Raw genomic sequence first — 18,896 nt, forward strand, 5'->3', positions numbered from 1 at the left:
CAGGTGTCAATTGATTTAAAAACAATAAATGATCATAAACATAGTGATTAGTCTTCACGGTTCTGTAGTTCTACCCCAGATTGAGTTAAATAGGCTTCTGTTATTTTTTCTGGGAACGTAATGATCATTTGTTTCTTAGTGTATATGGGAAACTTTATTCCTCATTTCCAGTTTGAAAGTGAATTTTTGAACACAGTCAATCTTTCAACTGAGAACTACCTGTGTACTGATCATTTTAGGTTTGGAAAAAGTCTTAATTTTCCCCCCACCGGTTTCAGCTACAAGTCTATCATGCTATAAGTAGATGGGGTAGAATTGTGTAACCATTTGTTCTTTGGGGTTAATTAACATGGATTTCTTTTTTCCAATTCTAGGTGTTAACATGTATCACCACTTCTGTGATTTCATCAATCTTTATATTACTCAGCACATTAATAATTCCTTCAGCACAGATGTGCACGTTGTGATGTGGGACACAGTAAGTAAAAACAGGCTCCCTGCTTCAGCGCTGTCTTTGCCTTGCTTAATACCTGTGTGACTCTGATCTTGTGTAGTGGAATTTTCTAAGACACACACATTTACGTATGCTCATGTACAGACATCCATCCATGCGTGTGCAGTTGTGTGTGAACGCCTCTGTGTGGCTGAATTTACAGGTAAGTATAATATATGGGCAGATTCAGGTGTATGCATATACCTTTATTCCTGGAATTTTAGAATGAGGTTGTAGAAGATTTCTTTCCCCCTTTGGGCAGGTGGAGCTCAAATTTCCTCTGAGATGGGCATAAAAGACTGTCATTCACTTAACCTCCGTGACTCCCCACATGACCCGTGAGAGGAGAGCTTGCCTCTGTTTACAGTTTGGCCTCTTGTAATTACCATCCGTTTTGCTTCATTGCAGCTTCCTTGTTAGTTCCTGCTTTATGCCAGGTTGTGCCATGTGTATCTGCACATAAATACACATGTTGAATCCCACCTGCTTGGGCTTATTTGTTTTTAGTGCAGTCTTTTCTTCCTTCCTCTCTTTCTTTGCCTGCCTTTCCCCTGCTTTTCCCCATAGCTGGCCCCTCCACCGTCCCAGGTAACCTCGGGGAGTTGCCCCAGTGCTCTCACCTGTGAAATGGGATTATTACAGTGTCATTTTGAGGATGAAGCATACCGTGTGCGAACAGTCACAGTGCCTGGTCCACAGCACATGGGCTCTGAATGTGAACCATGACAGCGACAGTGGGCAGGAGAACACGTGGTGTATAGTGTACACGAAAAAGGCTGCCTAACCTGGGCAGTGAGAACACCCACGGAGAACTCATCTCAGGGTCAGCCAGACATTCCAACACCCAGGGCGCTTATAGGCCCCCTTCTTGTCCTGAGTCTGTTTGGAAGGCTAGTGCACGGGAACCGTGGCTTGCTGGCAGGGCAGCATCAGGCATTGCTTCCGGGGAGTCCTAGCAGCCCACATAGCACAGTTCAGATGCAAGGAGACGGGATCCACCTGGGACAGGTATAGATCCCATGGGGGCCAATATCTTCTGGAACAACTGCATTGGCCAAGCCCCCAGGATCCTGAGAGACACAACCAGTTACAGGAGTCCTTGTACTCTTTCCCAGTCCACATGCAATGGAACCATCGGGTGTCTTTTAGAATTATAAACAGTGCTACCTAGAGCATAGGGGAGACGTACTGTCTTGTTTCCAGAGAGCAGAGCTAGAGCATTAACTGAACGTCAGGTTCTTGTACAGAAGGGCAACTGATTTTGCTAATGCTTGTTCTGCTGATAGGAGGCTGGTAGCGGAGCTGTGTGGAGAGGTTTTCATGACCATGGCTCCCTAGGCGGGTAGTAGTTTGACTTCATGTCTGATTGATGGGAACAGGTTCTGATATTCCTGGCATGCTAACGCTCCCTTTTAGTCTCCTTCTTTGTACGGATTTGTGTTTCCCTCTTGTGTTCCAGTTTTGCTGCCTCCTCAGTTCCATTGCTTGGCAATGTTTCAGGGAGCAAAGGGATCAGGAATTCCTTTCCTTTCCTCTTTTTGCGTAAGATTGTGGCTTCCAGGCCATGTTACCGGCTATGGGCAGCTCTCATTTAGTGCGCACAACCCTCCGTGGACTGGGGTTTTTGTTCCTTTATTTTACAGATGAGGAAGCTGAGGCGCTGAGTGGCAGGCCGCGTCCCTAGGATGACACAGTCAGCCAGGGGTTGAGACAAGGGTGCCCGTCCAGGCAGTCTGCCCCCAGACCTGTGCCCTGCAACCACAGTGCTTTATCGCCTCCCTGTCCTTCCCTGCAGAACTTGTTAAGTTGATGGAAGGTTTTCCAGAAGCTTCCTTGTATCTTGTTGCATGCTTTTCCGTGGCTTCCTCTAGTGGAGTGAGTTAAACCGAGCCAGCTTCTACAGACTCCCCCTTCCTGGCGCCTGCTGGGGCGGAGTGAAGAGACCGCATGGCCACCACGGGGCTCCCTGGTTGCTCAGTTTACTGAGCGTGTGATGTTAGTGCAGCCTGGCCTCGACTGCCCCGGGCATGCAGGATGCTTTTAGCCGAGCGGCTTGGCCTGCCTGGTGTGGCCTCCCTCCTCTGCCCCTCTCTGTGCGCCCGTTTTAAGCCTGTTTTCTTGGTCAGAGAGGCCTTTGCTAGTTGCTCAGCCGGGTCTCAGGACGGGCGAGGGCCAGTTTGTTCCAGAACTGAGGCCCACAGAATCCTGTAGGTTGGATGGCGATGGTGGTGAGGTGTTGTGTGGCCGCCGACCGGTTCTCTTTGGCTGGTGAGGCACGGAAGGAAGCAACCCTGCCTCCCCGAGGCTGACGGAGCTTCAAACCTCCCGCGGTGGACGGTGTTGCCGTAGAGCCAGTCCTGAAGGCCTCGGACGAGCTGTGCGCCCAGGGGAAGAACAGGGAGGTGGCAGTGGCCGCAGGTCAGACCCTAGTGACATTTGACGAACTGTCCCACAAGGAAGCCTCTGAGGCCTCCTCCTCTCGTCCGCAGAAAGCTGAGCAGTCTGGCTGCCCTTCAGGCACGTGGCTTCCTCGGCGGGATTGGGCAGGGCCTCCACCCTCGAGCCATATGCAATGAGGGACACTCCTGCAGACGCATTTCTGGGCACAGCAGGGTTGCACACAAGAAACAGTAGTATAGCTTTATTATTGCCATTTTTAAATTATGCAAGTAAGACCAGGTTATAATGAGTTCAAACAACACAGAAGTATGTTAAGTTAAAAAAAAATTCTCCGTTGTCTTCTCCAATTCCATTTCCCTTGAAGGTAACTGCGGTTAACGTGTGTGAGAGTCCCTTGGGAGACTTTATTTTAATAAGTGTAAATATATCCTTTTACAACATTTAGGTAAGGATGTATATAAGGATATATATTATGTAAAATTTGTATAAGGATATGTTTATATCCTTATAGAAAATAAAATGTGTTCTCTTATGTTGCTAACTTAATATTATATGGTGGGCATCTTTCCAAGTCAGCACACGTAGGATTATCATTTCTTTAGTGGTTGCAGGCTATTCCATTTGCTGGATGTCATGGATGTCTGGTGGAAGCCTTAATGTGTGTATTTACCTCTGTCCCCACCCTGATCACATTTAATTTGTTTCCAGTTCTTTGCTCTTTACAGAAATGCTGTCCTGAACATCCTTTTCATATACATATGTTTTTACATAGTCATCCTAGCATTTCTGCAGGGCAGATTCCTATAACTGGAATTTCTAAGTCATAGGTTGTTCAAGTTTGAGATATACACAACAGGAAATTTTATGTCATCTTTAAGAATATCCAGATATTCTTCATCATAAGACTGGAAAACCCCTCCTTCGCCTGTGGCAGATAATTTGAATTTCAGGGACTTCTAGAGAAGAAGCTTCTAGAGGTGGTTATTACTGAATACTACATGATTTCTCTGAAAAGGGACCAGTCAGGATTACTTTATTTTATTATTAAATTTTCCTTTCAAAGGTATCTTATTTTATCCCAAGTATTTTTTTCTCAGGAAACTGTCTAGAATCACTTCTTTTAATTGTCCTTTATTTATTATTGAACCAAAACTGGGACATTCAATTTTTGATGGTGTTGAGAAGGGCCTTTATTAGAACAGCACTGGAGAAACATCGAAGGAAAGAATTTTTATTTTTTATCACCACATCTAACAGTTCTCATAACTTTGAAATAACTCTAATATGTGCAACATAAAATTTTCAAAATCTGAAAAAAAAGAATGCTGTAAAGATAAAAAGACATGGACATAATGAACGCCATGTATAACCAACTGTAGACCTTGAATGTAACCCTACAATACGTATTTCTTTCTTCTTTCGGCGGAATTTTTCCATCTAAGTTCTACCATTTCGAAATAAATGGACCTCCTTCCTTCAGCTCATGGAGCACGTAATTAATTTCTGCTTTTCAAAAATGAAATGCATTTGGTAAATGTGCCAGAAAAAACTGGTTCTCCTCGAAAGGCAAGTGCCATATAGGGGTTACAAGAATGGAGTCTGGAACCAAAGAGACTGGATTTAATCCCAGCCCTGTAAACGCAGCAGTTCTACAGTTGAGGCAAATTACTTAAACTTTGTCTCAGTTTCCTCATCTGTAAAATGGGGACAATGGTATTCCCTCGCTCATTAATTTAGTGGGGTGGTTTAATGTGTTAATAATGTCAAGTTCTTAGAATAGGGCCTGAGATGTAGGAAGTATGCAGGATACTATTAATGTTATTATTATTGGGACTTCCCTGGTGGCACAGTGGTTAAGAATCCGCCTGCCAATTCAGGGGACACAGGTTCGAGCCCTGGTCTGGGAAGATCCCACATGCCGTGGAACTACAAAGCCCCTGTGCCACAACTACTGAGCCTACGCTCTAGAGCCCGTGAGCCACAACTACTGAGCCCATGTGCCACAACTACTGAAGCCCGTGTGCCTAGAGCCCGTGATCGGCAACAAGAGAAGCCACCGCAGTGAGAAGCCCGTGCACCGCAACGAAGAGTAGCCCCTGCTTGCCGCAACTAGAGAAAGCCCATGTGCAGCAACGAAAACCCAACGCAGCCAATAAATAAATAAATTTAAAAAGTATATTATTATTATTACTACTCATTAATGTCAATGGGGAATTATGTTATTCATTAATCAATAGGGACATCATTTCCTAGAGTTACATTCATTATGTTTCTTTTTTAATAAACTTACAAAGGGTCTAATCAGTTTTTTTTGTTTTTTTCTATTAATTAATTAATTTATGTATTTCTGCCTGTGTTGGGTCTTCGTTTCTGTGCGAGGGCTTTCTCTAGTTGCGGCAAGCGGGGGGGCCACTCTTCATCACGGTGCACGCGCCTCTCAGTATCGTGGCCTCTCTTGTTGCGGAGCACAGGCTCCAGACGCGCAGGCTCAGTAGTTGTGGCTCACGGGCCTAGTTGCTCCGCAGCATGTGGGATGTTCCCAGACCAGGGCTCGAACCCGTGTCCCCTGCATTGGCAGGCAGATTCTCAACCACTGCGCCACCAGGGAAGCCCCCATTATGTTTTTAATGTTAAAACTTTCAAGGCATTTTCTTGCTCTCAGATTTCTTTCCAAAAGTGCATTCTGTCTGCTCTGATGGGTTTTGCTCCCTGAGCGTGTCACAGTGTGTACAAAAGGTGGTGTACATATGTGTTGTGTGTGTCTGTGATTTGGATAGAAAATTCACGGGGGAAAACCCCCCACAATGACTGCAGTTTTAAGGACATGAGAATAAAAAGGGCTAGGATGGAAAGCTAAGATTATAATTGTGGTGATTATTTCTGATGATGTTACGTCAGATTAGGGACTTGCTCAGGCCCAAGATGAAAATCCATTTTTTTCCTATGGGTTTTATGAGCTTATTTCGGATTGCTGGTTCTTAAGACTAAGAAGCTAATTCAGCTATTTTCTCACATCTTTGCAAAGCCAAGTTTAGCCAAATTCCCTAACTTATTTTGTTTCCATTTTCAGAGCTCCTACGGATATGGTGACCTGTTCTCCGATACATGGAAAGCATTTACTGATTATGATGTTATACATTTGAAAACTTATGATTCCAAAAGGGTACTGGAAACTTTACTGAAATGTCTGTAAATAACTGTCATTACAGATGACTCACTCATCAAATAAATATTTAATCTGAGTTTCTATGAGCTATTACCATTGATTTCTAACTCAGTTTCTTTTGTAATAACTAGAATCATCATGGTTATTAACCATGTAGCTTTTAAAACCTTTTGTTCATAGCTTTTTCAGGAATACGAATTTCACTTGAGTGAAACAATTGGCTATGCAAAATATTTTGATGCAAAACAGAGATTAATTAAATTATTTTCTGTAATTATTCGTGCTGTTTTGGTGTGAAGGGTGCAAACTGTGTTCTCTTACCTTTTAAAATATCTTCATTCTTAGGTATGTTTTAAAGAAGCTATTTTTTCCTTACTCCCCCGGATGAGGTACGGGCTGTTCTATAATACCCCTCTGGTAAGCATGTCATCTGTGGTTAACATTCCTATTCCGAGAATTTATTCTTGATGGATTTACGATAACACATATAACTTGAGAACATCTTAAGTAGTAATGCAGATATTATTCATTGTAATAGGAAATATTTTTTTATTTTAGATATCTGGCTGTCAAAATACCGGATTATTCCGGGCATTTTCTCAGCATGTACTACACAGACTGAACATCACACAAGAGGGTCCCAAGGTAATGACTACATTATGGGTTCTGAGGTGGTCTTGACTTTTCACCCCGAATAAAAATCAATACCAGCTTTGCAGAAAAAGGAGATCATCAGCAGACAGTGTTTTCTGGGTTGTTTTCTGACCTGGAGTGATTTGAAATCAGATGTCAACAACCGAGAAAATTTCGATAAACTAAAGATAGTGGAAGAATGTGTTTTTTTCTCTTTTTCTTTTCCTTTTCTTTTCCCTGTATCTCTCCATCCTTCCTCAACCCCCTACCCAGCCCACATAAACTCTGCCCCCAAATCCACCCACCCAACCAAAAAGAAGTAGTATGATGAACGGGTTTTGCCTTCTGTGGCTAAAGTGAATGCATTTTTATCCCCTGAGAGAACTGTGAAGAAATCAGGCTAAAAAAAAAAAAAAGTTTCATAAAGATGTCCTTATTGAGTTTCATCTCTCAGTGAAAATCACATTTTAAGTTCATTTGTTCATTTATCTGTCCAGGCATACACAGCATTATTTTGCCTTTTCCACAGGATGGAAAAATTCGAGTCACCATTCTTGCACGGAGCACAGAATACCGGAAAATACTCAACCAAAATGAGGTTAGTTTTGGGGATGCATTTTTAATAGCGTCATATTGAATTTCACTTCCTATGACTGATGTGCTTTCTTTTTTTCACATCATACTAAATGCTTTGATTTGAAATTATTAGCTTTTAGAAAAGTCTGATGGCTGTGCCCAGTTTATTTATTGGATTTCTGCTGCAAGTCATCAAACCATCCATTGCTGAATGAGCTTTGCCTTACTGTAGACATTCATCACACCACCTCAGTGTGGAAGCAGAGACAAAACTGCCCGAGTCCTGCCTTTGCGTCCATGGATTGCCAATTTTTTTGTCTCTGGGCAAACTAGCAGCAAAACAATGGGAGAGTATCTTTGGGGAGATGGCTGATGGACTGTGGCAGGACTGTGGCATCCAGCAGCAGATTAAGTTGGAAAAGTCTCCATCCTTTTCACGGGTGTCTTAGAAATTGTTCACCTCTTAGCCTCCCTGACTCATTTCAACAACATCAATTCATAAATTATACTTAATCTTAAGGAGATCACCATGGAAGCCTCCCTACAACAGCATGACTGGACGATGTCCTTGCAATAGTAAGGATTGCTCGAATGTGGATGGCCTCTAGAAGCTGGAAAAGGCAACGATTCTCCCCTAGAGACTCCAGAAGGGGTGCAGCTCTGCCTACACCTTGATTTCATCCCAGTGAGGTTTCTATCTCATTGTGTAGGACTTCTATCCTGCAGAACCATAAGAGGATAAATTGTGTTGTTTTAAGATGATAAGTTTGTAGTAATTTGTCACAGCAGCAAATAGAAAATGAAGACACAGAGAGAGAGATGAAACTGACTTACTTATTTGTAAACGACTCTGGCTGCAAGAGTAGGAGTGGGGAGATTGATTAAGAGCCGTTGCCCCGATAAGAGTTTAGATGAAGCGGGTGACAGTAGGGATGACAAAATACGTGGTTTCAGGATGTATCTTGGAGATAAAGCCTATGATACTTGTTGTGGGAATGTACAGTTATAGCCACAGGTACGGCCAGGAGAGGTAGTGAGAATCAAGCGTGAACTCCTGGGCTTTTGGCTTAAGCAGTTCAGTGGACTTGAGATGGGAGGGAAATTGGGGGCAGGTTTTGATGGGGAAAATGTTTCACACAGGTTAATTTGGGTGCCTCATCCAAATTATGTAGTTAGCATCTCTTCTTGAGATGCACATGGATTATGGAGGACATGAACATATGGTGTAACGAGGCATTGATTGTGAGCTGTGTGGATGGAAGAAATGAACAGTGTACGTATGTGTGTTTTAAACACCTGGAAATAAAAGTGTCACGTAATGCAGTGTTGGGGTAGACAGGTGAGAAGCCTCATTAGCAGGCAGATCAATAGTATGTATTGATAGAGGTAATGGGTATTGGCTGCAATTATGTACCAAGTATATTGCTATGTGTTCCCCATACCTGTACGGTAACTTTCCCAGCAAACCGAAAATATAGGTATTTTATTATTATTCTCTCTTCTGGGCAAGGACACTGAGGCTTATAGGTTAAAAAACATGCCCAAGGTCACCCAGCTAATGAGCAGAGTAATGAGGGGTGAGCCAGGTTCGTCAGGGTCTGAGCCTGCTTCTTCAGCAGAGCGTTCCACTGCCCTAACACAATTTGACCTTGGAGGAGACCGACCCACCTTGCCTCCCAGCCCATCGGGAAGGGGCAATCAGCTGCTGGAAAGAAATCCGGTGGAAGGGTAGCATCAGTGGGTGCTGCACTGCAGCCATCGACGTTTTCAGATCCAGCTCCGCAGATCGCCCGGATGCTCTTGCCCAAAGGTGGGATTTGGTAATTCAGCTCCAATACCAAGCCAAAGAGCGCCCAACTGGCTGCTTTTCTCCCAGGATTGGCATCTCTTGGAGAGGCAGCTCCCAGGCAGAGAAGAAAGCACCTTTCTCTTTTCCTTGACTCGTGAATAGATAGCAAAACCCAGATGCTCTCATTAAATGATGGTTCCTGCAATCCTGTCCTACTTCAAGATTAGAATTGTGGGGGACATAGAGAACCATGACGATGCATTCGATGATCGATTAATCATGCTTAGTTTCTCTTCGCTAAAAGTATAGTTGTTTTCCTGCGTAGAGATGTTGAAAATGTTTTTCTGCCCGGAATTTAGTATTTTCGGTGGGTGAGGTTCCAAAGCACTAGGGGTTTGTCTGAAATGAGATAATGGGTAGGAAGAAAATTCTGGAACAAAGTAGGTACCCAACGAATATATGTTGAAAGTTGAGGGACTAACTATTGCAATAACAATAGCTAACACTTCATGTGCGTCTATGTCAAGCCCTTTGGTCTTACGAATTGTCACCCCGCAGCCTCATAGCAACTCAGAGCAGTGCAATTTTAGGGAGGTAGCGTATCCTCCCTAAAATGCAGGCGTGGAGCCTGCACTTGAACTCAGTTAAGGGTTAAACACAATAGACCTGAAGGATATTTAATGCTTGAAAAATATTTTATATGAAAAATAAAAATTTGGGGACTCCAAGGTAAGTAAAACAGAAGAGAAGGAAGGAAAAGAAATTCTAAAGGTTTCTTTTATTTTCCCAGCTTGTAAATGCACTGAAAACGGTATCTACATTTGAGGTCCAGATTGTCGATTATAAGTATAAGTAAGTAATAACCCACTCTTGGGCAGACACTGTCGTCTTTGGCTTTGATGAGTTAATGGGGGAGAGGAAGGACTTTGCGAATGGGAGTTGTTGGCGCATGTAGACCTGGAAGGGACAAGCGGACGCCATCGGTGAATGAAATGGGCAGGTGAGGACCCCGGGCGTAGGGGGCGGAAGCTCTTCAGCTGTGAGGGGCCTGATGCTGCCGCACCATCCGTTTTTTAAAGAGAAGTGATGAATCCTGATTTTCATTTGAAATTTCTGAATTTCTAAAAGTCGGCAACTAATTCCGAATTTTAAAAAAATGTTGTAGACTTCACTTGCCTGCCAGCTGCTGGGTTTCAACTTCTGACCTACAATATGGGAATAATTAAGGGAATAATTTGAGGTTCATCAAATAATATGAGGCTTCTAAAAATCTTTTCAAATATTACATTTCTTTTAAAATTCTGATACAAGTAAACAGCTTGGAAAGACAGAATCTGCCTATCATTTACTGTCTAGGTAACCCGTGTTGACATGAAAACAATAATACTGTAAAGATAATACATGTTCCTGGTAGAAAAGGTCAGAAAGGTTCCAAAGGAAAGTGAAAACTTTTCTCTCCCTCCTTGGCCCATCCACAATCATAGTCTTGTTGCCCAAACAGTTTTTTTCTATGTAAAAACAAAAGGATACATATACCAGCATAGGGTGCCTGACACAGCGAGGTTTAAATTTATTGGTAAGTGTGGGAGTTTTGCACCTCATTCATTATACATTTGTTTATTTATAGCACACATCTTTATCAGGTACCTACCATGGGCCTCGCAGTAGGAATGCAGTTATGAAGGAAGCATGGCTCTTGTCTTGAGGACCTCGGACACTGAATATGAATAAATAGCAGTTGCAAGAACAGCTGTCATTTATTGAGACTTACTCTTATGCTACCCTAGCTCTGTCTCATCTCCCTCTTCTGAGAGTCTTGTGAGGTTGGCGAAGCTATTCCTATTGGACGGGTGCCACTTCGCCACGGTGACTCCCCTCATTGCCATCTGAGGAAAAATGTGGAGGTAGAAGAGGGCCCGGGGTCAGGATGAAAGAACTGGGCGGGGGGGCACCTCTGAGGCTCTGTCGCTGACTGGCTTTGAAGAATATGTAGGGGTTTCCCCGACGAAGGAAGAGTGACAGTAAATTCAGACCTTGCCAATCTGAGGGACACAGTAGTAACCTAACGGCGTGGAGGTTTGTGAGTCCTGACCTTTGGGCCTTCTCCAGAAATAATAAGTCCACGGATATATTCCCCCGGACAAATGCCCCTCCTTGCCTCGGTATCGGTTGGCATCCCTGGGGAAACTGAGGCACATGTACCTCGTGTGAGACACACTTGGTGGCTTTGTCTCCCTTCCCTTGTGCGGAGTGTGGGGTTTCTGTTCTGCTGGGAGAGGAAGCTCTTTAAAGAGGTGAAGCTGATTAAGAGGAAATTTGCTTTCCCTTCTTAGATGCCAGCGGACCTATTTATTTTTCTTCACTTGGAGTGGGTGGGACTGGGAGATCGGATTCCATTATGTTTATTCAGAGTGTTAGCCTCTGTCCAGCATTTCTTCCCAGCCTCACTGACTTTCGGTTCAGAGTTTGCACATCTTTTAGTGTCTTGAATTCCAAGACTACTTTTACAGTCCCAAGGTGCATACAATTGTGGATTTATCCCTCATAAATCCACAAAGACAGGAAAATGCCGTCATGGCATCCAAGACAATCTTAGGAGTACCCAGATGGTAATCGAATGACTCAGATCACACAAGGAAGAATTTATTTTGTAAAAATTCCTATATGATTTTAAGGAAATAGTTTTCAGTTTGGTACGAATATATCATTACATCACTTTAATGCTTGCTAATTTCATTTTTCATAAAGAGGGAGCAAGCCTCAGGCTCAGAGCTCTGCCTTGCAATGTTATCTACCTAGATTGGAATAATGCTTTTTAGTTTCATTATATCTATTTTTACAGTTTTGTTCATGTCATGAGTTACTGGTTTTCCATTTAAGACAGGTATAAAAGTTTTCTTCTAAAATAAGAAAATGTAAGTTTAAAAAAAAGGGAGCTTAACTTAGAGAAAATGTTATGAAGTAATTAAGTTGTTAATTTCTGGAGTAGATTTGAAATTGGCAAAAAAATATGGCAGAACGTGCTTTAAATTGGGAAAGGTATTGTGTAAACGCTGTTACCATGAATCATGAGCTTACGCAACTTAATACTTTCCCTCTCCTCCCCTTTTTTCTTTTGTTGTTCTTTGTGTTCACAGGGAACTTGGGTTTTTAGATCAGCTAAGGATCACGCATAACACGGACATATTTATTGGAATGCATGGGGCTGGTCTTACCCATTTACTTTTCCTTCCAGACTGGGCTGCTGTGTTTGAACTGTAAGTGTTTGGGGACAGTTTTACATTGAGGCAGCTGATAATGCTTTTTCTGCCAGCTGAGGCTTTCATTCAGAGCATCAAGAGGCTTCATATTTAATCATTACAAAGAAGTCACATCATGTAGGCATCTAAAAAGAAAAAAAGACCTAAAACTAAAAATGTGAAGTCTGCAGCCTGCCATTGCCCTTAGCAAGCAAATATCTCTTTCCTTCCCCATCTCAGCAGGATTCGGGAGATGTGAATCTATGGTTTCCTTCCTCTGAGTGCATTTCTGTGTTCCTGTCAAACTGAAAGCATCTCCCTGCAATCAGTGTAATTATTGTGTTAAAAGAGAACCGGGAGCTTCCCTGGTAGCGCAGTGGTTGAAAGTCCGCCTGCCGATGCAGGGGACACGGGTTTGTGCCCCGGTCCGGGAAGATCCCACGTGCCGCGGAGCGGCTGGGCCCGTGAGCCATGGCCGCTGAGCCTGCGCGTCCGGAGCCTGTGCTCCGCAACGGGAGAGGCCACAACAGTGAGAGGCCCGCGTACCACAAAAAAAAAAAGAGAACCTGTGTGTTGCCCACCCATGTTCATAGCCGCGTTTTTCCATTAGCCAAGAGGTGGAGGCAACTCAGTTGTCCATTGACTGTTGGATGGATAAACAAAATGTGATATACACACACATCCAATAGAATATTATTCAGCTTAAAAAAAAAAAAGAAATCCTATCTCATGCTATATGACAGGGACGAACCTTGAGGACATTATGGTAAGTGAAATAAGTTACTCTCAAAAGCACAAATACCGAATGATTTCACTTACATGAGGTACCTAGAGTAGTCAGATTCATAGAGACAGAAAGTAGAAGAGGTTGCCAGGAACTGGGGGGAGAGGTGAACGGGGACTTAGTGTTTAATGGGGACAGAGTTTCACTTTTGCAAAATGAAAGCATTCTGGAGATTGATCCCATAACAATACGGTATACTTACCCCTGAACTGTACACTTATAAATGGTTAAGATGGTAAATTTTATGTCATGAGTTTTCTACCACAATTAAGAAAAAGAGAGATAGAGAGTTTGAGTACCTGTATGCCTGGGTGAAGAGCACAGCTCCAAACACAAGCCCACCACTTTGCCTAGTGCTCACTGATTCCATACACAGGGAGACTGAGGCCTCAAGGGGAAAGTAATCTTCCCAGAGTGTTCCTTTAACTCGGTGGTTGGTTATGGAGACGTGGACTTCTCTCCTTTAATAATTCTACTCTGGATACCAATAGTGATTACTGTTACCTGATTTCCCCTCCTTGCATCTAAATATTTTTATTTTATGGTTGCATTTTAAAAATAACTTGGCATTTCTTTTTTTCTTTTTTTTTTTATTTGCGGTACGCGGACCTCTCACTGCTGTGGCCTCTCCCGTTGCGGAGCACAGGCTCCGGACGCGCAGGCTCAGCGGCCACGGCTCACGGGCCCAGCCGCTCCGTGGCACGTGGGATCCTCCCGGACCGGGGCACGAACCCACATCCCCTGCATCGTCAGGCGGACTCTCAACCACTGCGCCACCAGGGAAGCCCTTGACTTGGCATTTAAATGAGAGACTAATTAGAAAAAAGTTGTCATGAACTTCCAACACCCTGAAAAACATTTAAAAAAATATATATGTTAGAGAAATAGCCAGATAATTGTAGATTCTATTTCAGTTCTTCATTTCTTCCAGAGAGGAAGGGAGGGAAGGAAAGAAATGTCATTGAGAAATCTCAGGCCTTGGAGGTCAACAGACCTGGGATCAATTTCCGCCTTGGAGGATATGTTACCTACCCCAAAGCCACGTTCATATGTACAAAGATGGGGGTATTAGGAGTTAATATCTAGTTCACAGTCCTATTGATAAAGGTCCCCTCCATTCTTTAATCCTATTCTGCTTTTGGAAAGTTAAGATAATTTAGTTATGGGAATATTTTTAAAATAATCTCTCCCACTCTTTTGTGTGTGTGTGTTTCTATAAACAGTTTTATTGGGACATAATTTACACACCATACAATTCACTCATTTAAATCGTATAATTCAATGGTTTTAATATATTGACAGAGTTGTGCAACCACCACCATAACTTTTTTTTTTACCATCTTTATTGGAGTATAATTGCTTTACAATGGTGTGTTAGTTTCTGCTTTATAACAAAGTGAATCAGTTATACATATAGATATGTTCCCATATCTCTTCCCTCTTGCGTCTCCCTCCCTCCCACCCTCCCTATCCCACCCCTCTAGGTGGTCACAAAGCACCAAGCTGATCTCCCTGTGCTATGCGGCTGCTTCCCACTAGCTATCTGTTTTACATTTGGAAGTGTTTATATGTCCATGCCACTCTCTCACTTTGTCACAGCTTACCCTTCCCCCTCCCCATATCCTCAAGTCCATTCTCCAGTAGGTCTGTTTCTTTATTCCTGTCTTACCCCTAGGTTCTCCATGAACTTTTTTTTTTCTTTCTTAGATTCCATATATATGTGTTAGCATACGGTATTTGTTTTTCTCTTTCTGACTTACTTCACTCTGTATGATAGACTCTAGGTCCATCCACCTCACTACAAATAACTCAATTTCGTTTCTTTTTATGGCTGAGTAATATTCCATTGTATATATGTGTCATATCTTCTGTATCCATTCATCTGATGATGGACACTTAGGTTGCTTCCATCTCCTGGCTATTGTAAATAGAGCTGCAATGAACATTTTGGTACATGACTCTTTTTGAATTATGGTTTTCTCAGGGTATATGCCCAGTAGTGGGATTGCTGGGTCGTATGGTAATTCTATTTGTAGTTTTTTAAGGAAACTCCATACTGTTGTCCATAGTGGCTATATCAATTTACATTCCCACCAGCAGTGCAAGGGTGTTCCCTTTTCTCCACACCCTCTCCAGCATTTATTGTTTGTAGATTTTTTGATGATGGCCATTCTGACTGGTGTGAGATGATATCTCATTGTAGTTTTTTTTTTTTTAATTTTTCTCATTGTAGTTTTGATTTGCATTTCTCTAATGATTAATGATGTTGAGCATTTTTTCATGTGTTTGTTGGCAATCTGTATATCTTCTTTGGAGAAATGTCTATTTAGGTCTTCTGCCCATTTTTGGATTGGGTTGTTTGTTTTTTTGTTATTGAGCTGCATGAGCTGCTTGTAAATTTTGGAGATTAATCCTTTGTCAGTTGCTTCATTTGCAAATATTTTCTCCCATTCTGAGGGTTGTCTTTTGGTCTTGTTTATGGTTTCCTTTGCTGTGCAAAAGCTTTGATGTTTCATTAGGTCCCATGTGTTTATTTTTGTTTTTATTTCCATTTCTCTAGGAGGTGGGTCAAAAAGGATCTTGCTGTGATTTATGTCATAGAGTGTTCTGCCTATGTTTTCCTCTAAGAGTTTGATAGTTTCTGGCCTTACGTTTGGGTCTTTAATCTATTTTGAGCTTATTTTTGTATATGGTGTTAGGAAGTGTTCTAATCTCATACTTTTACATGTAACTGTCCAGTTTTCCCAGCACCACTTATTGAAGAGGCTGTCTTTTCTCCATTGTATATTCTTGCCTCCTTTGTCAAAGATAAGGTGACCATATGTGTGTGGGTTTATCTCTGGGCTTTCTATATTGTTCCATTGATCTATATTTCTGTTTTTGTGCCAGTACCATACTGTCTTGATTACCGTAGCTTTGTAGTGTAGTCTGAAGTCAGGGAGCCTGATTCTTCCAGCTCCATTTTTCATTCTCAAGATTGCTTTGGCTCTTCATGGTCTTTTGTGTTTCCATACAAATTGTGAAATTTTTTGTTCTAGTTCTGTGAAAAATGCCATTGGTAGTTTGATAGGGATTGCACTGCATCTGTAGATTGCTTTGGGTAGTAGAGTCATTTTCACATTGTTGAGTCTTCCAATCCAAGAACATGGTATATCTCTCCATCTATTTGTATCATCTTTAATTTCTTTCATCATTGTCTTATAATTTTCTGCATATAGGTCTTTTGTCTCCTTAGGTAGGTTTATTCCTAGATATTTTATTCTTTGTGTTGCAATAGTAAATGGGAGTGTTTTCTTAATTTCACTTTCAGATTTTTCATCATTAGTGTATAGGAATGCAAGAGATTTCTGTGCATTAATTTTGGATCCTGCTACTTTACCAAATTCATTGATTAGCTCTAGTAGTTTTCTGGTAGCATCTTTAGGATTCTCCATGTATAGTATCATGTCATCTGCAAACAGTGACAGATTTACTTCTTCTCTGATTTGGATTCCTTTTATTTCTTTTTCTTCTCTGATTGCTGCCACCACCATAATTTTATAAAATTTTCATTATCCCCCCAAATAAACTCAGTACTTGTCAGCAGTTACTCTCGTTCCATCCTCCTCCCAGCCCCTGGAAACCACGAATCTACTTTCTGTCTCTATAGATTTGTCTATTATGGACATTTCATGTAAGTGGAATCATACCATATGTGGGCTTTTCTGACTGGCTTCTTTCACTTAGCATCATGTTTTCAAGGTTCATCCATGTTGTAGCATGGATCTGTGCTCATTCCTTTTTATTGTCAGTAATTATTTCTTGTATGGATATACCACATTTTTTTTATCCATTCATCAGCTGGTAGACATTCAGGTCGTTTGCACCTTTCGGCTGTTGTGAACGCTGCTGCTATGAACACGAATCTCTCTCACTCTTGCTTACCGTTTATAAAACCTTTTGTAAGCACATATTTGGGAGGTGAATTTTTTCCCCAGAGAATTGCGAATTGGCCAGCAGTCCCAGGCAAAAGCCCCATGTGTGGATGCCCTTGTGTCCTTAGATACAACTGTGGAGATGAACGCTGTTACTTGGACCTGGCCAGGCTGAGAGGCGTCCACTACATCACTTGGAGAAGGCAGAGCAAAGTCTTTCCTCAAGATAAGGTAAAGTTCAGGACAAAACTCATCCTGTTTTCTTTTTAATTGGTTTAAAGTATCTAGTTAATGTGACAAACTATCTTTGAACTTCAATCCAAAGATAAAATGGTTCTTCTCTGGAATCGTGAGTTGTTGTGCTTTATATTTGCAAATTGGGGGAAAGGAGAAATTAATTACTCTCTCCCTTTATGTGGAAAAGAGAACTTCATGAAATTTGGGCCTAGAGAGATCTATTAAATTATTTAGAGACGGGATCAGGAAACTACAGACCAGTGGGCTAAATCTGGCCCTCCAGTTGTTTTTATAAATAAAGTTTTATCGGGACATGGTCCTGCTCCTCTGTTTATGTGTTGTCTGTCTATGGCTGCTTGAGCACTTCATTGGCAGGGTTGAATAATTGTGGTGGAGACTTTGTGGTCCATGGAGCTGAAAATATATGTTATCTGGCCTCTTACTGAAAAAATTTGCCAACCTCTGATGTAGAGCATAAACTAAAATAGTTCTTTGGCCAAAGTAAAATAACTTTCTTCTTGTTCAGAAAACCACATCCTCAACACCTTACCAATTTGTCTTTTGCTTCGTTTTTGCAGGGCCACCACCCAACTCTGGGGGAACATCCGAAGTTTACCAACTACTCTTTTGATGTAGAAGAATTTATGTACCTTGTCCTTCAGGCTGCAGACCACGTATTGCAACACCCGAAGTGGCCATTTAAGAAAAAACATGATGAGCTATAAATGTGTTGAGTCTTTTTGCCAAAAGGGAGTGTTTAAACGGTCCTCCGCCCAGACTCACCTCACAGTTAAATAGGTAAAACAGCCTGTTTTCTCCTAGCCCCAAAGTACCTTTTTTTAATACCAAAACATGCCTTCAGGGTATTACTTATGTGTTTTATAGTCTTTAACTGTTTCATGTGATTGTTGTGTCATTGCTATTTATCAAGATACTCTTTTTGCACTGAAAACTTTACTTTTTATAGTTCAGAAACTGGGCCTGGGCTCACTGCCGTAATTGAGCTTTTTTCTTAGGGATACCAAAGTTTGCAACTTTCTTAGCTTTAGAATTTGTAAATGTTTTTATAGAATACCATGAGCTCGTCATTCAAGAGGCTTCCAACTTGTTAATGATATATTTGAGCAAATTCACAACTCATTTATTTGCCATGATTTGTTCACAGCACAGTTTGTAGTAGGAAAGGAAAACATGCAAACACACACACACACACACACACACACACACACACACACACACACACAGAGTTGTGGTTCTCAGTACCAAGCTGTAGGCCCGTGTTATAGATTAAACAGTATTATAAACAGATCTGTTTAACTGTATCAGAGTCTAAACTAACGCCTGCTGAATTCTCTGTTGTATCTTTTTAGTCAACGCCAGGTTATCTTCATCAAGAACCTGAATTAACCATGCTGTTGCATTAGTTGATATTTTGAACTAATCATGTTCAAATCATGTTTTCCTCACATGTAACAACCACATATGATAAAAACAAATGAGGACGTCCTTTAGGACTGTTCTGTGTACCTTCTAGCTGGTTTCCACTGGTTCCTTCTTAGCCGTGGAGAGCATTTATAAATCAAATAGTGGTTTTGTTGCACACGTGCTTGTAAGTGCATAGACCTATGTGTATGCGTCTACCTCTTTTAGCATGGAAGTATTCCA

The 18,896-nt window shown here is 41.8% G+C and overlaps 1 protein-coding gene across 1 annotated transcript in view; it reads left to right on the forward strand.

Annotated features, from left to right (window-relative positions):
• EOGT (EGF domain specific O-linked N-acetylglucosamine transferase) overlaps nucleotides 1–18,453 on the forward strand; it is a 33,726-nt gene extending 15,273 nt beyond the window's left edge. The window contains exons 9-17 of the mRNA XM_082849089.1: nucleotides 375–478; nucleotides 5,964–6,056; nucleotides 6,405–6,476; nucleotides 6,618–6,704; nucleotides 7,222–7,290; nucleotides 9,848–9,909; nucleotides 12,195–12,314; nucleotides 17,123–17,225; nucleotides 17,810–18,453. Coding sequence (XP_082705215.1) covers nucleotides 375–478; nucleotides 5,964–6,056; nucleotides 6,405–6,476; nucleotides 6,618–6,704; nucleotides 7,222–7,290; nucleotides 9,848–9,909; nucleotides 12,195–12,314; nucleotides 17,123–17,225; nucleotides 17,810–17,956 — 857 coding nt within the window. The 3' untranslated portion in view covers nucleotides 17,957–18,453. The remainder of the gene's footprint in view (nucleotides 1–374; nucleotides 479–5,963; nucleotides 6,057–6,404; nucleotides 6,477–6,617; nucleotides 6,705–7,221; nucleotides 7,291–9,847; nucleotides 9,910–12,194; nucleotides 12,315–17,122; nucleotides 17,226–17,809) is intronic.
• The last annotated feature ends 443 nt before the right edge of the window (nucleotides 18,454–18,896 follow it).

The sequence above is a fragment of the Leucopleurus acutus genome (genome assembly GCF_964270905.1).
Source record: "Leucopleurus acutus genome assembly, chromosome: 10".
Lineage (NCBI taxonomy): Eukaryota > Metazoa > Chordata > Mammalia > Artiodactyla > Delphinidae > Leucopleurus > Leucopleurus acutus.